Genomic DNA, 25802 nt, shown 5'->3' on the forward strand with positions numbered 1-25802 from the left:
TTAAATATTAATAGGATGCTTTTAAAGTAGTATCAAAAATGCAGAGAATATATACAAGATTTAATTTGTATAACAATTTTGGGGAAATATTTTGAATTTTTTAATCAATTTTTTACATTCATCTAAATCCAAAGATAATATATATATATATATATATATATATATATATATATATATATATATCAGCCCAGGCAATATCAGCCATTACAACTTGGCCTTTGAAGCAGAGGCCAGATAAATACTGATTTCTGCTCTGTCTCCAAGTCATTAGAAATAGACACATTCTTATTATTTCTCTCCCTCCCCCCCTCTTCCCTCCCTCTTCTCTCTCTGTCTCTTCTTAATTTTCTCCCTTCCTCTTTAACTTCCCCCTGTCAGAAGAAAACATCAGGCTCATTTCAAATAAAAATATAAACAGGGAATGTGAAATAATTGGTTCAAGTCAGCAAACAAATTTAACATATTATAAAAACTGATCATGTGTGTGCTGTCTGGTGTGCAGGTGCACAAGTGCTATGGGGGTGCGTGTGCCACACTGTGCCTGTGAAAGCCAGAGGACAACTTTGGGAAGATGGTTTTGACCTTTCACCTTGTTGCTTCTGCTATTGTGCTATATACCCAAGGCTGATGGGCCACCAGGTAATTTTCTCTTCTTTGCCTCTCATTTTGTGTGTGTGTGTGTGTGTGTGTGTGTGTGTGTGTGTGTGTGTGTTGGAATGTTGGGATTACAGATGCGCACAACTGTATCCAGATTCTTAAATGGATCTGGGGATCCTACTCAGTGATGCTTCTGTGCCTGCCACGTTTACCCTTTGAACCAGGCCCCTATTAATACATCCATAAAGAAAGTAGTTGTTTGTCTCAGGTCGTGTGTGTGTGTGCACATGTCTGCTGTTGGGGTGTTGTGTGGGTGTGTGCATGTATTTGTGCAAGTACATGTTCACACGGACCACAGACACAAACACTAGCTGTCTTCCTCAACCACTCTCCATCTTATGTTTTGAGACAAGATCTCTCACTGGACCTGGGGCTCATCGACTCAGCAAGGCTGCTGGCCAGTGAGCTCCAAGGAATCTGCTTGTCTCCACACACACACACACACACACACACACACACACACACTTGTCCATCACTGGCTTTTGTGCTGGTGCAAGGGATCCAAAATCAGGTTCTTATTCTTGTGAAATTAACTGGCACAGTACCAACTGAACATTCTCAAGTCTTTGTAGTGAATTCTTTTAAAGGACCATCATGGAGAAGTCCAAAGTAACTTTTACCTCTAGGGTCTGTACCTTTTCTTCCTTATTCCAATTTTAGTTTGCTTCCCCAACAAGACATCACTTCCTTGCTTTTTACCTTCACCCCTTCTGAAGGACATGCAGATCGCTTTAGAACTGGACGTTTTGGTTTTCTGATTTTACTTTTCAAGTTGGTTTGGAAGTACCAATAACCCTGGAGATTTTAGCTGGCTTTCCAACTTTTAATCTTCAGCATAAACAATTTAAGCTAAGTTTTCCAAAATTAATATTAATTTAAACCATCTGTCCACCATCTGCTAATGTGAGATGCAAAACCAGAGTTTCTTTGTGTTCCATAATCAGACAGTTAGGAAAATACATATACATTTATAAAATGAATTTAAATTTCCTAACAAAGAAATTTTTCTGAAAAGTTATCTTGAAGGCTATGAATGCTCAGAGAGAAATTAACTTTTGCTCAGTGTGATTTTATGCAAGTGAATGCCAAGTGTCAATAGGCATGCGCCTAGTTCATAGAGATTCCAATGTAAAACAATACCCTCTGCTATGTTTTCAAAAGGAAAATGCTGTCAGAGTGGATATAAAATATTGATTTCAAGAATTTTAGAGTTTGCATTTGTCTAAAATGTAAATGTCAAAATGAGGCCCATGTCTGAAAAAATAAAGTATAAAATAATTTTTCTGCCCATTACATTTGAAATTGGGCCAACAACTTTAATATCTCCCTTGCCAATTATTTCATTTTTCTTCCCTTTTGTGGAGCAGACTGTGACTATTAATCCTAGCATTCTTAGATAAGCCATCAATGCTTTGCCAACCCAATAGTCTTTTATTTCTTTCTTTATATTATTTCCTTGTGAAGCTAATGCTCCATAATTCAAACTAGTTTGATAAATGTGTTTTTGAACAGATACCTAAATCACCTTGAAGTTCAATACACAAGAAGTCTAGCTTTTAGATAATAAGTGAGTTTTGCTGTTTTCATGTATGACGTGGTAACAAGAAGACATTGGCCTGGAAATTCAAGTCAATCGTTCGGTCAATAAAATATATAAAAAATGATTTCAAATAATTTTTCTAAAATTATAAGATTTTAATCTCCTTGTGTAGGAAATTCTCCAGCAATTTTGAGTTGAATGTCTCCCTGTAAGCATCAGTTGGGAAGCTGAACAGGTAGCCAGCTTTTTATTTGCTGAGAATGACCACCATTGTGTATCTCCTCCCCCTTATTAGGGAGATTTGTCTAGCAGTTGACAATGATGTACAGTAGAGCTTCTCTGGGGTGACACTCAGGGAATGTGATTCCATTGCACTAACACACAAAACCAATTAGAAACTATCTTCTGGGGGCAGGTCATGAATGTGGTTTCCCATAGAAAACTGTACCTTTTCATTTCTTTATTAAGGTGACAATTGTGTCCCATGAGACTTTTGGGGATGGCAATTATTTGTGCATGCTGCAGAAAACATACACTCACTAAAGACACATGACAAGGATAAGGGTGGACAACTTTGTCCTTCATTTTTTTAAATGAGCTATATCATAAACTGATCATCAAAACCATGTATTCACAGACCTTTTCAATAGGGATGTATTCAAACTAATGTAGGGGGAGTGGGAGACAGGCAGCAGAACTATTCAGTGGTGGCTGTTTATTACTGAGTTCACAAGCATAACGATGGCTAACTTATTTAGGCAGTCAGTGTTTAAGTCAGTATAAGGCTTCTTAGAATTTAAGATTAAGATATCATATGTGAGCATGGATTGATTGCTTTTGTTTATTTGATTTGTATATGTTTATGTGTGCATATGTGCTTGTAAACAATAGAAGTTAACCACAGTTATTGTTCCTCAGGTGCTACCCACCTTCCTTTGCTTAAGAAAGGGTCTCTTCCCACTGCACCAAGGCTGTGCTAGGCTCAGTGAGCTGGGCTTTGCTGACTCCCCATGGGAGACCTCGATTTTGGGGATGTGGGGATGTGGGGTGGCTTGGGAAAGAGGGCTGGGGAGTGGGAGGAGGGAGGAGGGGGATCCGTGGATGGCATGTGGAGTGAGTAGAAAATTTCTTAATAAAGAAAAATAAAATAAAATAAAAATAAATAAATAAAAGAAAACCTGGCTAGAAACAAGCTAAGCTAAGGTTGAGCATTCATAAGTTAAAAAAAAAAAGGTCAGCTAATTAGACAGGGAGCCCATAAATCCCTTTGTCTCTTCCTTTTCAGAATTGGGATTGTAAGTGCATAGCCCCATGTGCAAGAACTTTTCAACTGACCTATTTTTCCAGGTTTCCTCCTTTATAAAATAAAGTTTTTTTTATTATTATTATTATTTTACAACACCATTCAGTTCAACATAATAGCCACAGATTCCCCTGTTCTCCCCCTCTCGCCCACCCCTCCCCCTAGCCCATCCCCCATTCCCACCTCCTCCAGATCAAGGTCTCCCCCGAGGACCAGGGTTGAAAGTTTTGTTTGGTTTTTACAGGATGCTGCTGGCTGGTCTTAAACTCAAGACCCTTTTTTCTAAATCTCCCAAGTGCTGAATAAAACTATCTGAACAGTCTACAAGTTTTTGTTGAATCATTTTAGGCAACTTTTGTATAAGGTCTTAAAAGAGAAAGCTGGAAGGTCTAATAATTTTTGTATTGCTCATTGGAAATTTGAGATACATTTTTTAAAGTTATTTTTCAAAAAAGCTTTGCTTTGCAGCTTTGGTTTAGCCCCAAGTTCAGCTAGAAATGAAGCACTAGGTACATCCTCTTTATGTACCTGATAGAATTTCATCAACCCTAAATGTTAGAGGTTTTCCCCATCAAACATTCGTTATGAATAAATTAGCACTGAGCTCTGGACTATATTGAGGGTCATAACAGAAAAAGAAGGAGATGGACAGGCCAATCGGTGGTAAACCCTTGTGGTATGAATTGCACCGAGCAGATGTACTGAGGGTAACTGGGCCCTGGTGAAGGGGTCCCAAAGGTTGGGTGATATGTCCAGGAAAGGATCTGAAGAGGAAGTGATGTGCAAGAAGGACTCAAAAGTCAGTCAAAAGCAGAGTTCTGGCAGAAAGAAGTGCAAGAAGGACCAAGGCACAAAGGCATGATATATGTGAAGCAATGTTCCAGCAAGAAGGCATGTTAATGAGACTATAAGCACAAGATAGTAAGAAGGGATGGAAGTGGACTCGATAGGGGTCTTGGGAAGATCATATTGAATATTACAATTCTTTCTAAGATGCATGATTGTTTTTATTTCCCCTTTTCTGAAATTACAGTTCGTGCTATTATCATTGGAAGAAATTTGTCAGCTGTCAGGGGAAAGAGTAAGTTGTAATAAAACTAACGTTGCCTGTTCCTGAATGGAATAAAACTAACCTCGTGGATGAGTCAATCAAGGTGGATCTTCATCCTTTAATTACTCAAATGGTACATTTACATGGTAGTCAGTATGTACAGTTATGTCTGATCTTCAGCAAAGTCATTACAGGCAGAAGATAGAACTAGTTCCTTAGGAGTAGAATAGAGAGACTACAGGGGAAAATATAATGGTAGAAAGATGTGTATACATAAGGTACAATAAGGACAATCAGAGTCAATAGAGGAAGTTGAAGTTTCAGGACAGTTGGAAGCAACTGAATATTTCAGGCCAGGCGGCAGTGGTGCACACCTTTAATCCCAGCACTCCGGAGGCAGAGCCTGGCAGATCTCTGTGAGTTTAAAGCCAGCCTGGTCTACAGATTGAGATCCAGGACAGACCCAGAGTGAGACACCAAAACTATATAGAGAAACCCCGTCTCAAAAAAAAAAAAAAGAAGAAGAAGGAGGAGGAGGAGGAGGAGATCATTAAGGGCACTAAGAAGAGCTAGTTAGGCTAACTTAACTTTAACCATGAGTAAGAGTACCATCAGGGGAACTCTAGAAGATAAGTTACTCAAAATAGCAAATGCAAGTCACTTTCTAAAAATATCTAGGAGATAGAGATAGAGATGGATATAGAAATATAGATAGAAGGGTGTAAGGAGGGATACAAGGAGGGAGGGGAGAAGAACAAGGAGAGGCAGGGTAGGAAAGAAGTAGGGTATAAAGGAAGGAATAAGGGAGGGAAAGAAGGAGGGGGAGGGAGAGATGGAAAGAAGAAATGAGAGAGAGAATATTGAAAATAAAATGAAAGCAGGAGACATATAATATGGCCCTAAGCTAAGCACAAAATCCCAAAGTGAAGAAACAAAGGCATGAGATAAAGGACTTGTGATGTAACAAGGAGAGTCATGGGGACAGATATGTTGTTGGGGAATATCATTTTAAAATGTGTTACTTTTGTTTATGTTGTATTTGCTTAACTCTGTGAAGCTGTGTTACCGTGGCTATCTAAAACACCTGATGGTCTAATAAAGAACTGAACAGCCAATGGCAAGGTAGGAGAAAGGATAGGCAGGACTGGCAGGCAGTGAGGATAAATAGAAGGAGAAATCTGGGAGAAGAGAGGAGTAGAAGGAGCCAGAAAAGGAAGAGGACATCAGGGGTTAGCCGCCCAGCTACAAGGCAAGCCACAGAGTAAGAAACAATGAGATGTATACAGAAATAGAGAAAGATAAAAGCTCAGAGGCAGAAGATAGATGAGATAATTTAAGTTAAGGAAAGCTGGCTAAAAACAAGCCAAGCTAAGGCCAGGCATTTATAATTATGAATAAGCCTCTGTGTGACTCATTTGGGAGCTGGGTGGTGGGCCCCCCAAAAGAGCGAAAACCTCTAACAACAGTATGTGTTTTGTTTTTAAAGCATTTTGAAAATTTGATTTACACTGAACAGTTTAAATGCAGATGTGTACTCCAGACCAGTGTTTGTAAAGAAGGGAAGAGAAATGATTATGTGGAGAATTCAGATCTTTAGAGTTATGAAACCATTCTTTATGGTACTGTAATGGTGTGTATATGACATTATGCATCTATGAAAAGCCAAAGAATAACACAAAAAGTAGACTGGAAAGCAAATAAGGGGGCTTTAAAAATGTACCAAGATCAGCACATCAGTTGGAATGAATGTGCCATACTGAGATGAGACATTATTAGCTGGAAACCTGTGACCAAGGGAGAGTGCATATGAGTACTCTCCGAACAACTTGCTGAACTTCCTTACACTCCTAAAACTGCTCTATAAAGAAATCATTCATTCAAAACGCATCCTAGCTCTTTTCCTCTCAAAACAACCAAGTCAACCGAAAACAAACTGGCAAGTGACGACAGGAGAATGATGTCTTTAGGAGGTGGGAGAGGGTCCTGTAACCAGGCTTTATATAAGATCACTTACATAAGATCACTTTATATAAGATCACTCACTATATAAGATCACCATTCTTTTGCAATTGCTCTATGGTGCTAGATGAGTGTTCCACATTTTGCCCATGAACAAATATGAAGACATTAAAGAGCCAGCAAGAGATTATGCCACATGCAAAGTCCTCAAGCAGAGCATCTTACCCGAAAGCAGCACAGTGAAAGTATCACCATATTTCTTTCGAAGAGTTTTCATGAAAGCTACTGGGTTTTTTTGGATCTTCAGGGTAATGCCAAGATAAGGAAGCCAACCTTTTATCAAGGGAGGTTCACCAGGCCTCCTATGAAGAGAAGAGAAAAATCAAAGAAAAATGAAATCATCCACATTTTAACGAACACGGGTTATTTATCCAGTCTAAATCAATGGCTTGAATTGCACAGCCTCTGTCAGTTCACCTCTTCATTGATTCTTATGTCATTATCGACATGGGCTCGTAGTTTCTTCAGCTTGTGTGGATAGAGGGGAGGTAGTTCAGTTCCTTACTTTTGCCGAGCAACTTTTCATACCTTTTTTCTTATAAGGATTCCACAGCTGCTAGACAGCTAAGCCATAGTCTGATGTACTTATCTATCATATGCTCAATTTTCCATCCTTGTAACACTAGACACCTGAAGGGTCTGTGGCTCAGTGGATTAGTAGGTAACCAAATCAATTCATAGAATTTATTTTGCAAAATTGTCAGTTTGGTATGATGCTGATTAAAAAAAAAAGTTAATTGCCTGATTTTTTTTTTTTTTTTTTTTTTTTTGTCTTTTACAATTCACGCTATAAATGTTACCTACTGAATCTGATAAGAACTGAGCTTGGTTATTTTATTTTTATAATTTTTATTGTATGTATATGGGTGTTTTGCCTGAACCTATGTTTGTGTACCAAGTGACTGAGGAGGCCAAATGTGGCATTGGATACCCTGCACGTAGAGTTACAGACAATTGAGAGCCACCATGTGGGTACTGGGAATCGAACTGAGGTCCTCTGAGAAACCACAAGTATCCTTAATCTCTGAGGTTTCTCTTTAACAAACCCCACCAATTTTGTTTTACCTAACATTTGTGGTTGATGGCTATGTACTTGGCAAGTGTGGTAGCCGATTTTAATTGTCACCTTGACACACTTGGGAAGAGGAAACCTCAATCGAGTAATTTCCTCCATCAGATTAGCCTGTGAGTATGTCTGTGGGATGTTTTCTTGATTGCTAAGTGATGGAAGAGGGTCTAGTCCACTGTGGGCTGTTACCCCCTGGGTAAGTGGCCTTGGATATTATAAGACAATTGGTTGAAACTATGCTCTAGCCAGAAGAAGGGAGGGAGGGAGAGAGAGAGAGAGAGAGAGAGAGAGAGAGAGAGAGAGAGAGAGAGAGAGAGAGAGAGAGAGAGAGAGAGAGAGAACTGCTTCAGTTCCTGCTTGAATTCCTACCCGATACCTCTGAACAGTGGACTGTGGCATGGGATTATGAGTCAAATAACTCATTCTCACCTAAGTTGCTTTTGGTTAGAGTTCTGTCACAGTCACAGAAAGCAAACTAGTATACTAAAGTGCTGTGGAATAGGCCTAAACTAAGATAGAATTAAACGACTTATAAACAATGCATCACAATTGCTGATTATTTCATTTCATAGATTCCCATATTTTATTTCATAGTAGCACGGAGTGTTCAGCTACATGGACTCAGTCATTTAATTCCCAAATGTATGCAGAAGCACTTACATCTTCCCACAAATACAGGCTATGAGTTTATTAAATATCAATAAGACTCCATTGTATTTATGTATGCTAAAGTTTTAGGGAAATGGTGCACTAGGGGACTTAAAGGTTTTCAAAACATCTTAATGATTTTTTACAGATTAAATGGAGGTTTGCTCTTTAGAATGAACAAATCATATTATTCACTGTGTATGTTTTCCATTTATTTGGTTGATCAAAGAGTTTAGAACCAGATGTCATCTTGAAGGCTTTAGTGTATTCTTTTTGTTTTTATGGCCAAAGGATCTCAGGTCTCAGATGTCAAGACATTTACCTACAGATTAAGGACATGTTGTAAGCTCTGTAGCCCCACAGTTGTGCTTTCAACCACCCAGGAAAATAAGTCAATCCTTGAACCCAATAAAAACATCCCAGCAACGTAGCTCTCTGGCTGAACTGATAGACACATGCAGTAAACAGTCTCCTGCACATCCGAGAGCTCTTGCTCGCTCTGGTGTTAGATGTCACATAGTTTAGCTGCCAGAGTGAAGCTCTTTGTTATCAGCTGTCAATCAGGCATAATCAGAGAGTGACAACAAATTAACTTGAAAAACAAGTTACATTATTGAGAATAATAAAGATGCCAGTATAGACTGTGGGGGATAGCTTGGAGGTAAAGTGCTTGCCTAGTTTGTGAGACTCTGGGTTTGATTCCTGCCACCACACACAAAAAGGAAACCCACAGAACCTTAGCATAATTTTCCTAAGTTTTATATTTTATGAAGAATTTTATTGAAATAATGTATAAAATTAGGATTGTTTGTTAAGTATTACTAATAAAGTAATTTTTTTGTTGTTGGTTTTTTGTTGTTGTTTTGTTTTTTGAGACAGGGTTTCTCCTTGTAGTTTTGGTGCCTGTCATGGATCTTGCTCTGTAGACCAAGCTAGACTCAAACTCACAAAGATCCAACTACCTCTGTCTCCCAGGTGCTGGGATTAAAGGCATGTGCATGCACCACCACTGCTCAGCCTCATAAAGTAATTTTTAAACATGTGAAGCATTCCTTAAAATACTATGAATTAAAGTTTCTTCTTCTTTGATCTCTGACATTAGCAAACTTATATTTCAAAATTTCTTCCAGTCATTTATTTGATAAATACAATCTGACTTAAGATAAAAATAAGATAAACAGAGTAATCATTTTTTTTTAAATCCCAGAAAGGATCAAAACAAATATTCAAAAGGACTTCAATTTTCTGATCCATCTGTGAGACAGCATGTTTCACTTTGATCAGTCACAAATATTACTTGCTCAGATCTAATTGAAGGTCAAGATTATGGACATCTCAGCAAGGGCTTTTTTTTTTTTTTTTTTTTTCTCCGAGACAGCGTTTCTCTGTGTAGCTTTGCGCCTTTCCTGGAACTCACTTGGTAGCCCAGGCTGGCCTCGAACTCACAGAGATCCGCCTGGCTCTGCCTCCCGAGTGCTGGGATTAAAGGCGTGCGCCACCACCGCCCGGCTCAGCAAGGGCTTTTATGTTGCTATATTAACCTTATCAGAAGTCTTCATTCCCCACACACCTACACAGCAGACTTAGAAACGGCAAACCTTGCCACTGTGTGTGTGTGTGTGGGTGGGGGGGAAGGGAATCAAAACAAAATCCGAGTTGCGATAGAAATCAAGGGAAGACTTTACTTTCTTTATTTGAAAGGCAGTTTACTTTATTGCTAATTTAACAGATATTCTAGTGTTTAAGTATATATGCAGAGACACTTGAAAACACAAGAAAAAAACATGGATGTTATTCTTCATACCTTCTATTTTCTTTTAAATATTTTAAAAATTATATGTTTTTACTATACATAATTGTTTTAGCTATCCTGGGATTTTTGCTTTTCTATATGAAGCTGAGTATTATTCTTTCAAGGTCTGTAAAGAATTGTATTGGAATTTTGATGAGGATTGCATGGAATTTGTAGATTACTTTTGATAAAATTGCAGTTTTTGCCATGTTAATCCTACCGATCCATGAGCATGGGAGATCTTTCCATCTTCTAATATCTTCTCCAATTTTTTCAAGGACTTGAAGTTCTTATCATATGGGTCTTTCACTTGCTTGGTTAGAGTTATGCCAAGATATTTTATATTGTTTATGGTATTGTGAAGGGAGTTGATTCTCTGATTTCTTTCTCAGCCTATTCATCATTTGTATATAAGAGGGCTACTAATTTCTTTGAGTTAACCTTATATTCAGCCACATCACTGAAGGTGTTTATTAGCTGTAGGAGTTCCCTGGTAGAATTTTTTGGGTTGCTTATGTATACTATCATGTCATCTGTCTTACCTCAGCTTGATATGCAATGCTTTGTTGATACCAATAGGAAACCTGCCCCTTTCTGAACAGAAGCATAGGAGGAGTTGGTCGCAGAGGGCAGAGGGGAAGCAGGGAGAGGGAATGGGAGGAGAGGAGAGAGAGAACTGTGGTCAGGATATAAAATAAATGAATAAATTTAATTAATAAAAAACTTTTAAAAATTACATGTTTTGAGACAGGGCATCTCCTAGGCTGGCCTTGAATTCGGTATGCTCTTACCCATGCACCTGAATCATTATACTAGGATTACAGGCATATAGCACCAACTACTGCCTTGAACTCAACTTATTTTCTTGAATTCTACCTTCCACTCAGTGCTGAAGTGATAGACACAAGCCTCCACACCCAGCTTTTTACATGGGTCTGGGGTTTCAAGCTCAGGTCTCATACTTATTGGGCAGACACTTCACCCACCGAAGTATCTCCCCAGCCAGTTTCTACCCAAACATTATAGAAGAAGAGACCACACATGAGTAGAGAACAGGACCCTCAGTTTGGAATTGGTTGAACAACTAGTCCAGGATCCTTTGGAATTTATAAGCATTCTAGTTCAGAGCATTTCCTTTCAAAACACTAACTCATCTCATTTCCTTGATCTACTTTTACTGTGTCTGGTTTAATGCTGCATTGTGAATAAGATTTAGTAAGGTCTTTTGTCATATTCTAATTTAATACAACTAATGTCATCCTCTGTGCTGTCAATCAACCAAAGCTGTGCTCGTCATGGAGCTTCCACAGGGGAAAGAATGGGATGCGGAAATCCAAGGGAATATTAGTTGTGTTCCAGATTAGGGAACCACATTCGGATGCCAATTTATTATTACAGACATGGCAGGGTCATCATTTCTTACAGCTGTATTTATTTTGACAACAGTAAGCTAAAGACTATTAAGCACCATGTCACAACTGTACACTAGGAAAAAATATAGTGCTTGTTCAACTTACAACCCATCCAAAACAGATATCAATCTATCTTTACTGGCACATTTGTAAAAAAAATTACGTAAGGAGGAGAGACATCACTATAGTGGTCCAGAAAGGCCTGTTGACACATGGCACAGAGCAACTACTGCTATTTGTCTTACTCATGCTCCCCAGCTTTGAAAATGAACTATTTGTTGCTCTCTACTAAGTGAGGACACAGGATGCTCAGTGCCACTTGTGGCTATCAAAATCCTAAGGCTGGAATGAACCCAGGCCTGATGTTTTGACATGAAGTTTAAAATCCTATAGTGCATACTCTTTCTTGATCTCACTTTAATAATATATACACTCTCAAATTAGTATTTAAGGTATTAAAGGCTATAGCAATCATATTCACTCGAGCTTTTATGTGTCCCGAAAGATCAAATCCAAATTCTTTGTACACACAATTTCATCAGCATTTGGGATTGCTTCCATAGGTGCTTGGGTACATCCTAAGATTTATACAAGATATCAAGTCCATAGTTATTTGAAAGCAAATATTGGAGAAGAATCCAAATACATCATACAAAGTATCTAAGCCTTCTCCCTTTAAGAGTAGATCAACACAGAATAATTGACTACACACAACATTTATTGATTATTAACTAATTAACCACCAGTTTTGGGAAACTATGGAAATAATTACCATAAAATCTGAACTTGGGACTTCTAGTTGTGGGTGAGGTGTGTAAGGAGGTAGGAAGACAATAGCACTTCCATATTCACAAGAAGAACACAGAACAGGCTCACAGTCAAGAACTCTTCAGTCCACAAGAAAACTGATGGTATAAGGTAAATCACCACCCTTAAAAGCAAGAGGCAGGCAGAAAGAGAGAGAGACCTACAGCTGACAGGAACAGAAGCTACTGCTGAAGCCATGAGCTAACAGGAGCATTTAAAGTGAAACTCTCTGGTAAAGACTGTGCACAAACTAACTTGAAGGAGGAGAGGGAAATTTAAGTTCCTAGGGGCACAACCTGAAGGAGGATTTCAGAGTTCCACCCAAAGGAAGAATAGCTAAGAATGGAGACATACTATGGTGATATTTTATTGTACTGAAATGTGATTTTATTTGTATATTAATAAATAAAGTTGCCTTGGGGTCAGAGCTAATAGCAAGCCATAGCAGAAGCTGGGTGGTGGTGGCACACACCTTTAATCCTGATCACATGACAGATAGATCTCTGTGTGTTCAAGGATACAGCCAGGATGGAGACACATGCCTTTAATCTCAATAACAACCATAGAAGACCTGGAGGTCTGTATAGACAGGCAGTTGTGAGGAGGTCATGTGGTTGGGTTTACAACCAATGAGAAGGCAGAACAGAAAGTCAATAAAAAGACAGACACACAGGAAGTAGGCCTCTTTCTGAGGGGAAGGACAAGAGCAGCAGGAAGGGTAAGAAGGTGGTTTTAAGTCTCAGCTCTCAGCTACTGCTCTGACCTCTTGGGATTTTAACTCTGCATTTGACTCTGTGTTTCTGATTTAATAAGACCATTACATCTACAACATATCTTCTAAAACATGGAATTAATCATTTATAGCCTTCCAATGCAGAAAGCTCCAGGTCTAGAGAATATTGCTGGTAAGTTCTAAATATCTGAGGACATGATAGAATTTCTCTACAGCTGATGCCAAATAAAAGATGGAATACCAAAACAAGACAAAGATATTGCAAACATCACAAGGAAGGACAATTAACAATCAATATCTTATAAATGTAGATGCAAACACTCTCAATGAAACCACTAAATTCCAACTAAATTCAACAAGTATTATATGTCATGAGCAAGTAGAATTTATTTCAAGTATTCAAGCTTAGTTCAACATTTAAAATTTGTGTAGCATATTACACCAACAGGCTAAAGCAAATAATCACCTGATCATATCAATAGGTCGAGAAAAACAAACCATTTGACAATATCTAATACCCGTATACATTCTACCACATGTAAAAGTCAACTGAAAATGGATAAAATACTTAAATGTAAGGACTCCAAAATCTAAAGCTTTAGAAGAAATCATAAGGGAAAGTTTCCTGAGATTTGTCTTGGCATTTGTCCAGAGATTTGACACCAAAAGCACAAGCAATGAGAACAAGCACAGAAAAGCAAAAAGCTTCTACATAGCAAAGGGAAATGATGGAATGGAAGAAAATATTTACAAATCATTCACCCGACACAGAGCTTATCTTCAAAAAGTATAAAGAATTCTTACAATTCAAAGTGAAATCTTAGTAGCCTGTTTAAAAAATAGGCTAGGGACTTGTATAGGCATATCTCAAAAAAAAAACACATACAAATAGTCAACACGTATATGAAGAAAGAAATTCAAAGAAATATAAAAAAGAAGCAAGCAAACAAATAAATAAAAACAACAGCTCATAATGAAATGTCACTCATTGTTTTAACAAAAGACAATCAGTTCTGTGAGTCTGTGGAGAAATTAGAGCCCTTCGACAATAATGTTAGGAATGTAAAGTGATGGAAAAAATAATATGAAGATTGCTAAAAATGAAAAGAAAATGATTACTTTATAATCCAACAATCCCACTCGTTTATTGAAAAGAACAAAAGCAGAATCTGGAATAGATATTAGTATCTCCATGTTCATTGCAAGGCTAGTCACAATAGCCAAAAGATGGAAACAATTTAAATGTATACTGGCAGATGAATAAAGAAAATGTAGAATGTTCATGTGAACCTGGTGCAAGATTGTTTAACCTGTAGAAAGAGGAAAATTGTAGTCTGTGGCAACAGGGATAAACCTTGAGAGCATCATGTTAAATGAAACAAGCCAGTTACTGAAAGAAAAGCATTGCATTAAACCACATAAGGGAGCTATGTAAAACAGCCAAATTCACATAAGCAAAGCTAATAATGATGGCAATTATGATGGGGAGGACGAAAAATGAGGGAGTTATTAAAGAACAGAAATAAAATTTGAGTCAAGTGAAACCATTACAATCATCTGTAATTCTAGGTCCAGGGGATTTGTTGACTGCTTATGGCCTCCACAGGCACCAGGTATGCATGTGATGCACATACATACATACATACATGTAAGCAAAACATTCATGCACATAAAATAAGTAACATTAAATAAAATATAAAGGCCGGGCGGTGGTGGCACATGCCTTTAATCCCAGCACTTGGGAGGCAGAGCCAGGCAGATCTCTGTGAGTTTGAGGCTAGCCTGGACTACCAAGTGAGTTCCAGGAGAGGCGCAAAGCTACACAGAGAAACCCTGTCTCGAAAAATCAAAAAAAAAAAAAAAAAAAGAATAAATTTAAAAAACCCCAATTGATTTTTCTATAAGTATGCAATGAATAATAATTGAAATAAGAAACACAATACCATTTATATTAGCACAAAATTCAATACTATTCTGTAATTAATTATAAAAATTCATACTTAGGTATAAACCAAACAAATATGCACAAAGTCTATATGAGGAAAACAAATTGGGATTGGAAAAAGAAAAAGGGAACATGCAAAAATGCTTAAATCCCCATAAATTATCCTGTGAATATCGAGAAATGAACTTTTGATTTTTTTTTCTGGAGAAACAAACACCCCAAATAGTCAATGCACTATGGAAAGAGAAGAGAATTGGATGACCTATACCACTTGACAACATGAAGCTGCAGAAACTAAGACAGTGTGATGACAATGAAGGAAAAGTAACATAGATGAAACTGGAGAGTAAGAAATCCAGAAGTAGACCATATGGTCAACTAGCCTTAGACACTAGCAAACGTGGGTTAATGGAGAGAGGGTAATGTTGGGAGGCTCCGCTGGTCAGATGTTGAAGTCTACCATAGACTGGCAGCTTCCTTTAAGCTCTGCAACATGGAAGACTCTCTTCTCCCAGCTAAGGCTTCATGTTCTTTACCTAGTTTTAGCTGGAGGATGTCTCTAGGCCCTGATTCCTGACTTATCTCAAGGATGACCCTTTACACAGTTCCCTGCAAATGCTCTTCTCTTGCTGCCCACGTGGTAATCAGGTAAATGTTCTAGCCATTTTGATACATGCTGTGCTCCCTAATCCAGCTATATGATAGCAGCATGGCACTTAATGCAAATTAGGATTTGTCCCCAGGCTTCCTAATCCTAAATATTTCCTTTACTCTGGAATAAAGCTGAGTTGAATCACTGAGTCACATCCCTGAGAGCTATCTCTATTGTGTTCAAGGCTATCTAAAGATCTCTGTCATCAATTCTGCCTCTTTGTCCTCATGGATTGATAGCAAGTGGATTGCAAAAATTAAGGGGATTCCACAGGGTAGTTTTCCAACAAGGGCTGTAACACCTGTGATTGCATGCAAAAATATGAATGACATTTTTATACCTTCACAGCAAGGAACTCAAAACAAATGAGAGCCACATTTGTAAATTGCAAAATAATCTTTGGAAAATAACATTGAAGAAAATGTAGGGGACTCCAGGTTTGTTGATAGGTTTTAAAAATATAACACTAAGAGTTAAGTAGTTGGAAATATTTTGAATTTAGTTATTTATAATTAAAAAATAATTGACTATTTTATTCATAAACATTATGAGTTCTTTAAAAGCCAATTATTAGAGCTTTTCTAACTCAAAATGAAAAGGTCAATGAAGCATTCTGTCGGGTTTAGTGTCAAATAAGGTCGACATTAATATCTGTAACCTACATATTATTTTTAAATAGGGGTTAGAGAAACTAAACAGAGGAAAGCACTGTGCAGGATCCCTGTTCTTGGCAGGACCTCTCTGCTTTCTTCTCATAAGCAGCTTCAAGCATTGGCATAAGGCCCTGCTGAGATTTCTGTCCCTTTTAGTACAGTATGCTGGTTTCAGCCACCCGAGGAACTTTAACCAAAGTCACTTTCTTCCTGGAGTTACAGTTTTAATACATTATTTCTCAGATGTCTTAATTCATGTATGCATGTGTATATGTGTGTGCATCTCTGGATATGTTCGTATGTGTGAAGATGTACATGTGAATGTATGCAACATAGAAGCCTAAGGTCAACATCACGTGTCTTTCTCAATTACTGTTCCTTGCATGTTATGAATCCAGGTCTCTCAGTGAGCACAGAGCTCATTGATGGGGCTAGGATGGCTCAGTCAATGAGCTCTAGGAGTCGCCCCCACTTTTATCTCCCCATCTTCAGCACTGGAGGTACAGATGGGCATTGCTACCACTAGCTTTACAAAGGTGCTGAGGGTCTACATGCAGTTCCTCATGCTTGTCCACCATTTCTACATTCTTGTGGGTTTTGTTTTTGTTTCTCAGTGCTAGGGTTGTAAGCACATACCCCAACTCTCAGACAGTTTTGTAAAAACGTTGGTTTGGGGGTATAAACTCAGGTTTTTACCAACTGAGCAATATATTTTATATATAATACTACATATACTATATATTATAACCAAGAAAATATATTTCAGTATTTTTCATTTATTCTTCTGTTTTTCATTATTTCATATTACTGTTTCTTTTTTATTTTTCTGTTTTCTCGTTCATTCATTGTTGCCTTTCTTACATTTGAAGTGTAGTTCATTTCATTAGAATTTGTTGTCACTCATTTTTATATGGCATTTCGCTTTGATTCTATTATGTAAACAGAGATTTTACAGGTGGCATTTGGAAGTGATTTTAATTTTAGAGTGATTTGGATCAACCCTGCCACTAGATTTTTCATCTCATTTTAATATAACAAGACAGTTTTTCTCCCTAAGTAAGGGCACCAGACTTGGATTTGCTATGGTTGTTGAAGAGACCCGCTTTGTCCCTAACTGGTTCCTCTAGGCTACTAGCAATAATACCTTTGCCAAGGTGAAGTTAGCTCAGGATATCCTGACTAGAATAGTTAGCTATAAGATCATTAGCAAGGCCTTCAGTATTCTCCATCCTCTAAGAACTACCATGAAGATTGGATAATAATTCCTTACTATGACTGACGAGACACTTCACTGTTTCATGGAAGATGCTAGAAGAATAGAAGTATTAGATTTGAAAATATGGCATCAAAAAGGAAGAGAAGACCCAAGTCAATATCTACCAGGCGATGTTTGCTAGGCAGGAAAACCACTATAAGGAAAGGGTGCTGAACATAGAGACCTTGCTCCTTGCATGCTCTCATCAACAACAACTTTGCAGATGTTAGCTATTGCAAGGAATGTACCTTTGGTCACAAGTTTCAAACTATGTATGACATGCTTCCCTGTGCTGGACCAGAGCTCTTTTTATCAGGTAAGTTGGTTCCACAGAGAGTGTGTAGAGCCTTCAGTTATCTATATATTCAGGCTATGGAATCCCTGCCTTTTGAAGGACAGAACTTTTAAGAGCAGAGGCAAGAACACTGGGTGGAATATAGTATCTTCCCTTTTACTTGTGCATGGAGATTGAAAACTTATTCTAGAAATGACTCATCCCTATCTCCAGCAACAATGGCATTTGAAATCAAATCAGATTATGTGCTAGATATACCAGCTCATAAAATGAGTTCCTAATGCCTTACTGGAGCCATTCCCTGACTGCATAACCACGATAATCAACGGTATCCATGGATGCTGGTGTGATGGTGAGTAGGGAGAAGGGATATGCCATGTAGAGTCTGTGGTGGCTGTCCACCCTGAATCCAAATCCACAGATGAGGCATTAGAAGTCCCTCTGGCACTCAGAGTCTGTCATAGTCTTTCCACAGACATTCATTTACAACCTTTACCAGTGAATCAGAGTGATTCTAAAGATTCCTTCTGCATTTCTAAGGCAGATGAGCCAAGAATCAGTCTAAGACTTGCAACAAGGACCATCACAACCCATGCAACCTGCACTCTGAGAACAGAAGGCAGATGCTGAGGTCAGAGGCTGTAATTATGAACTCAGGATGGATCCAGGTGATATGCTAATGAGTCAGGAAATGTCATCTTGTAGTTAGAACTTTTCGTTGGGACAGACAGCTCCCCAGTTAATGACATGGAGACTTATTATTAATTAATTATAAAAGACTGGCTGATAACATAGGCTTGTTACTAACTAGCTCTTACAACTTAAATTAACCCATTTTTATCAATCTACTTTTTGTCTCATGGCTTTATTACCTTTACTCTGTACTGCCCATGCTGCTTCCTCTTCATCTGGCTGGTGACTCCCCACTTCTTCCCAGCATCCTGTGTGCCAGAAAATCCTGCCTAGCTATTGACTGCTCAGCTTTTTATTAAACTAATCAGAATGACACATCTTCACAGTGTACAAAAAGATTATTCCACAACATCATTTTTTTTAATGACAGTCATGGGAGAAAGAATTGCTTCAGCCTGGCTCTTTCAGGCTTTACTTAGAGGAAAAACCCTCTGACACGGAACACCCAGTCTCCCCTCGTTTCTAGACCCTATGCATCTCACCTGTACAGTCAGGAAACAGGTCATTTCACCCTGAGATATGTATCGCATGTTCTTTAAGACCGTGACTCACATAAACACAAGTAAACTGCTAAATATCTGTTTACTTCAAGAATATGATCTATAATCCCTTTTCACAATGAGCATTAATCTAACTTTGTCTAGAAAATTATGCAATTCATTACCATAAGTAATCTCTATTGTGTCCTGTGCTTAACCTTTATCTCCCCTGCCCGGTCCCATAATCTCACAAATCCACTGGTGTTATGTGATCAGCATCTGGTGTTCACATAACCTCTGCTTCACAGCAAACACATGAAAAATCCCTGGATAAAAATGTCACTATCCAGGCTGTATAAATGATTAGACTCTATTCTTTAATGATGTTTGCATACTCTTCTAGAAAGATCTGTAATGATGAAAAAGGCCTTCACTACTGAAAGGTTTTGATGCTATCTAGGTGGCAATTGAATTGAAAGTAAATTTAATGTCCTGGCAACAAAGATGGCCACAATTTAAGTGCTTCTGATTAAATCATTCTATGTGAGGGAAGTGTAAAATAAACAGTGCTGAGTGGTCAGACACCTCCAGTACGGGTGTGCAGTCTGAGTAAGTCCAATATAACATAACTGAATCTATCTTCACACTCCAGAATGCTTTCAAGTTATACACCAGTTTGAACCCTCAGTAACCAGTCTCTCTTTGCAACCCTATGATCCAAATAATACCCTACACAGAATACACCTTGTAAAGCTGGCGCTATTGGCAGCTTTATACTTGTGCCTGGACAGAGTGAGCAGTTTGCAAGTGTTTCTTTGGATAAGAAGCCTAGCGTCATCAATATAATGTTTCATTGGGAATATATCTGGTGCTATACACACACACACACACACACACACACACACACACACACACACACACAGACACTAAATCACTTAAAACTTGAACTCTCAAGTCATGAAGCAATGAATAAGCATACCACTACAGTAAATCTTTTATTTTTGTTTGTTTTTTGACACGGGGTCATTTTACATGACTTTGGCTGGCATTAAGAACAAGATCCTTCTTTTTTTTTCCCCGAGACAAGATTTCTCTGTGTAGCTTTGCGCCTTTCCTGGAACTTGCTTTGCAAAGTGCTCACTCTTTCCAGGCACAAGTATAAAGAAAGCTGCCAATAGCGCCAGCTTTACAAGGTGCATTCTGTGTAGGGTATTATTTGGATCATAGGGTTGCAAAGAGAGACTGGTTACTGAGGGTTCAAACTGGTGTATAACTTGAAAGCATTCTGGAGTGTGAAGATAGATTCAGTTATGTTATATTGGACTTACTGGCCTCGAACTCACAAAAATCCACCTGCCTCTGCCTCCCAAGTGCTGGGATTAAAGGCATGCGCCACCACCGCCCAGTGAGAACAAGATCCTCTTTGATCCTTTGAGTGCTAGGCTAACAGGCATGTGCCATCATGCCTGGCTTACAGTGCATCTATCTCTTTGTGAAGTTGGCTATGGGGAACAATTCAAGCCTTCAGCCGTTCTTTGTATATCATTACAGAAGTCCAGTAGCCTGTGGATTATTTTCACCACACTAATTTTGGCCATTTTATGGTTTAGATCTCAGACTCTTTCCAAAAGTTCAGTGACTGACTGGTTAATCCTTACCTCTGTCTCCTAGTCTGTGAAATGGATCTACTGCTGTACTTTCTTTATGGGAGAATCAAATATGCAAGTGGATGTAAAGAATAGAAGACAAAGGTGTGAACACAAGGCAAACTCAGAACGTTAACTGCCACTGTTGTGCGTTAACACTGTCCTCAGGTGAACACGCCATCTCACCTCTCTACTGACTTCTCCTTACTAAATGTGGGTAGCACAATACCTGGTTTCAAGATCTTTCCCCTTATTCACGTCAACATGCCTTGTTTTGCCTAACTGTGATTTTGATTTATAGCTCCCACTTATAATTGACTAGTCAGAGTCAGGTGTAGAGTGACCTGCTCGTCTGAAGAAAGGTTTATTGTGTAATTTTTTTGTATTCTTTCAGAAAATTACACCCTGAGAGAAGTGGCTCAAGAGAACACTAGATCTCAGAGGCATGCCAGCCAAACACATGCAGACAGCCTCGGCAAATCTAAAGGGGGGGGGGACAATTCGTAATTGAAAGTTATTTCAACTCCTTAATAAAAATAGAAAACCATGCAACTGACTTTGTAATCTCTGTGATGATCAGTTGCTAATTTATTTTACAGATGGGATTTGATTGAACTCCATGGAAAAGATATCAATTCCACTAACTCATCATTTCTTACATTTGATTAAATCATTCGATTTAAAAATATTTAATAGAAAACCAGAAGTCATAATTCTATGAAAACAAAACTAGTTAAGTGAGCCCGAGCGATGATAACAAAGAGGTGAATGGCTGTGCTGTATAAATGCAAGGTCAAGTAATCAAAGGGCATGCCAATCTACTGACCCATGCCAATGAAGATATGAAGTCCTCCTGCTGCAAGCCAGCACTCAAATCATCAAGTACAGAATTAGGGGTTTCCTGGTTTGCTGTCATGGGCAACTAAAGAAAAGCTTGAAGACATGTTTTAGTTTCCTTTTCTGATCATTCTGACCATATAAAAAGCAACTTAAAGAAGAACTAACTTATTTTGTCCTCTAGTTGGAAGGGGATACAGCTCACTGTGGCTGGGAAGGCATGACGGCAGGTGTGTGAGGGGGCTGGTGACATGTCTACAGTCAGGAAGCAGACAGAAATGAATGGAGGCACTCAGCTTGTCCTCTTGTTTTTATTAAGGTTGAGCCATCATCCTATGAATGATGCTTCCCACATTCAGTGTGACTCTCTCCTCTTCCTTATAGTTTTCTGGAAATGTATGTTCTCATGATGATTCTAAATTAACCTTGTTCACAATCGAGATCAACTGTCAGACGATGCACTGTATCTGCTGAACAATACCTTAACCCAAACCATGTTTCCGTGTTGGATGAAAAAGTTGCTGCTGTTAGAGGGGCAACAATGAGTGCCCTTCATCCATCACACAGCACACAGCATAGAAAGGCAAGGTTTGATCTTGCCATACCCTAGAGGAAAATTTCCAAAGCCAGCTTTCACGATAGATTTTAGTCACTCACAAGATTATAACTAAGTCGGGAAAATCATTGTCACCACCACTGGATCACGGCCCACAGGAAGCAAGACATCACACTCACATGAAGTAATCTGTAAAGAGGAACTACAGATTCTAAAATCCTATTTGAGACAAATCCTGATCTATTTTAAATATAATACTTGTAAAGTTTTATTTATTTGTTTGTTTTATTCATGCTCTTCTATTTTATCTATGACCTCCCACTTCTTATTAGCAATTTCCATCATTTATGTCATTATCATTATTTAAATGGTATTCAACTCATCTGCTCTCCTTTTGCCTGGTTTTACAAGAATTCATTATTCCTTCTACCCTTTTGGCTCACTCTCATTTTCACTGTGGCCAGATATGCTTCATATAACTTCTGTTCTATTTTCTACTATTTTTATTGTATCCACATTTCTGAGACATTTTCTTTTTTTTTTTATCCTATTTATTTTTTCTTTTATTTTACAATACTATTCAGTTCTATATAACAGCCACAGATTCCCTTGTTCTCCCCCTTCCTGCCTCCCTCCCCTTCCGCCCAGGCCACCCCCCATTCCCACCACCTCCAGATCAAGGCCATCCCCGAGGACTGAGATCGACCTGATAGACTCAGTCCGGGCAGGTCCAGTCCCTTCTTCCCAGACTGAGCCAAGTGTCCCTGCATAAGCTCCAGGTTTCAAACAGCCAACTCATGCAATGAGCACAGGACTTGGTCCCACTGCCTAGTTGCCTCCCAAACAGATCAAGCCAATCAACTGTCTCACCTATTCAGAGGGCCTGATCCAGTTGGGGGCCCCTTAGCCTTTGGTTCATAGTTCATGTGTTTCCATTCGTTTGGCTATTTGTCCCTGTGCTTTATCCAACCTTGGTTTCAACAATTCTCGCTCATATAAACCCTCCTCTTTCTCGCTAATTAGACTCCCAGGGCTCCACCCAGGGCCTAGCCATAGATGTCTACATCCAGATTCCTCAGTCCTTGAATGGGGTTTCTGGCACAACTCTTAGGGTGTTTGGCCATCCCATCACCAGAGTAGGTCAGTCCCGGCTGTCTCTTGGCCATTGCCAGCAGTCTTTTGTGGGGGTATCTTTGTGGATTTCTGTGGGCCTCTTTAGCACTTTGTTTCTTCCTTTTCTCATGTGGTCTGAGACATTTTCTACACCTATTCATTTTCAAAGTATTTTATTCTATATTTTTAATTTCCAATAATCCTTTATGATCTCTGAGTTCACATTATAAAAATCTATCATGTTCTTGTTTGATGAGTGCAAATTATCTCTTTCTATGACTATTTACGATAATGATTTGGGGTGTTTTTGCTATGTTCCAAGAATTGTGTATCTTCTGGTAGTGCTTTTCTCTTTGTTTTGCTGTTGAATTTTCTATCTTTTGTGATAGAAACTTTCATTCCAAGACTCCATGACCGCTGGCTTTCCCTTGCAGTTGAAGAAAGTTTGTGTATGTGTTGGTGGGGCCAGGTGACTTAACCCACATGGTGGTTAGAAGAGGATCTCATTATTTGAATGTGCTAATTCTTTACTGGTTACATGGGAGAGGTTGTATATTTTTTATTTATGTATTTATTTTTTTTTTAGTTTGGGAATTCTGAGAATGAAGCATGGTATAGAAAGTGTATTTCTTATTTAAAAAAGTGTAAGTATATAAAGGATTTTTAGCTTTCTATGGTATTATTCTCAAAACTATTCTAACACTCCTGAGACATGAGAGAAAATCCACAGAAAGACCCAAAGTAAGAAACAGGCTGAAAATCATAGTGTGTAGGCTTGTAGTCACAGCACTGAGAAAGCTAGGGTTAGCCTATTCATAAATAATGAAACTTTATCTCAAAAATTAAAAGAAAATGAAAATCAAGAAATGGCACATTTACAATTTTTTCTTTAAAAAATTAAATTACGCCAAAGTCAATACTTAATTTATTCTACAGAGTTTCCCCCTGCCCCCACCAGAAGCCAGATGTCTTAAGTCCCAGTAGACAGAAAGAGTTAAATAAATATATTAGGATTCTAGTGCCTCAGAAACTTTCTCCTCACTCCTCAGGAATATCTGGATTCCAACAGGCCTCTGCATTTATAGAAAATGTATTGTTTTCTAAAGCACAAATTGAGCAAGCAGAGGCCCCTGTTGGACTTGTAAAGGGTCACTCCGCCATTGTAAACAGATAAGTGTTGAAGGACACTTATTTAATGCTGGTTTACAAACCTTTAAAAATTCCTCCTGCTCTTTTCTCAGAATTAAAATATCTGTTTCACAGAATGAGTGGGAAAGAAACGAATAGTTTATTTACATTGCATTGTATTGTATAGACAATGGTGCAGGGAAAGACGTAAAATTTAGGGTGAATAGAGAATCCTTACTAATCTCTAATAATGACATAAGCAATATGTTCTGTTCACAATAGCAAGGAAATGGAATAAGCCTGGATGTCCCTCAGCAGGTGAGTGGATAATGAAAGTATGGCACATTTACACAGTAGAACTTCATTCAGCTGTAACCAAAAATGAAATCTGCAGGAGAATGGAGGGATCTGGAACTGATTATGTTACACAAGGTAACCAGACTCAGCAAGATAAATCCCACGGTTTTCTTTTTCTCATATGCAGACTCTAGTTTTTAATATGTGTGTGTGTGTGTGTGTGTGTGTGTGTGTGTGTGTGTGTGTGTGTATACATACACATTAAATTAAATTATATATACATATATATGTATATATATAAAATATATATACTGGAAAATGACTAGGGCTTAGGTTATGGGAAAGTAAAAGGGAGGTACGAAAGGGAAAAATCCAGGCAGAAGGCAACAGAAAACCCTTGCCAGGAACTAAAAAGGAGGCTACTGAGGGTTGAGGTCAGGGAGAGGGAAAGAAAAGGGGGAAAGGGTCAGCAACCATCAATTATATATGAAAACATGTTAACAGAACCTGTTACTTTGCATGCTAGTTTACATTTTTAAAGGGAGAGACAGAAGCACTGGGGAGAGAGCTTAGTGGGTAGAGTGTTTGTGGTGCCACATGTGGATCTGAGTTTGATCCCCAGCACAAGTGAGGAAAGCTAGTTCCATGGCTTGCACTTCTCATCCCAGTGCTGAGGAGGTGATAGCCTCCCCAGACAGATCCATGGTGATCTCTGGCTAGACAGCCTAGTCTCATTGGCAAGCATTAGTTCTCTGCAAACGTTCTTGCCTAAAACCCAAGAAGGATAGCTCCTAAAAAGCGACACCCAAGAGTGACCCCTGGCCTCTACATGTATACACATGCACCTGCACACATGGATATGCACACACCTGGGCACATATGCATGTGTGTGTGTACGCAGACACTTACAACAAAGACAAATAATAAAAATGGTTACCATATGAACAAGCATCTCACTAAACAATATATACAGATGGTTAACACACACATAGCATTCAATGTCCTTAGTCTTTGGAGAAAATGAACATGAACATCAAAAACTAAAATGAAATACTACTGCACACTTAGTGAGGATAATGACTAAAACAAGAAAAGAATAATTGTGCCAAAATCTGCTAAGGAGGAGCCAGAGTTTCTGTACATTGAATATAGAATAGTCCGGTCTTTACAAAAAATATAGCAGTCCCTTGTAATGTTCCACATATACAAAATACAGTATCTA

The 25802-nt window shown here is 38.5% G+C and overlaps 1 protein-coding gene across 2 annotated transcripts in view; it reads right to left on the minus strand.

Moving 5' to 3' along the window:
• Nucleotides 1–25802, minus strand: part of LOC114690079 (cytochrome P450 7B1) — a 177378-nt gene that overhangs the window by 32622 nt on the left and 118954 nt on the right. For both annotated transcript variants that reach the window (XM_028864517.2, XM_037206395.1), the window contains exon 2: nt 6736–6872. In XM_028864517.2, the coding sequence (XP_028720350.1) occupies nt 6736–6872 (137 nt within the window). The remainder of the gene's footprint in view (nt 1–6735; nt 6873–25802) is intronic.

Source organism: Peromyscus leucopus, chromosome 5 (genome assembly GCF_004664715.2).
Source record: "Peromyscus leucopus breed LL Stock chromosome 5, UCI_PerLeu_2.1, whole genome shotgun sequence".
In the NCBI taxonomy this organism is placed as follows: domain Eukaryota; kingdom Metazoa; phylum Chordata; class Mammalia; order Rodentia; family Cricetidae; genus Peromyscus; species Peromyscus leucopus.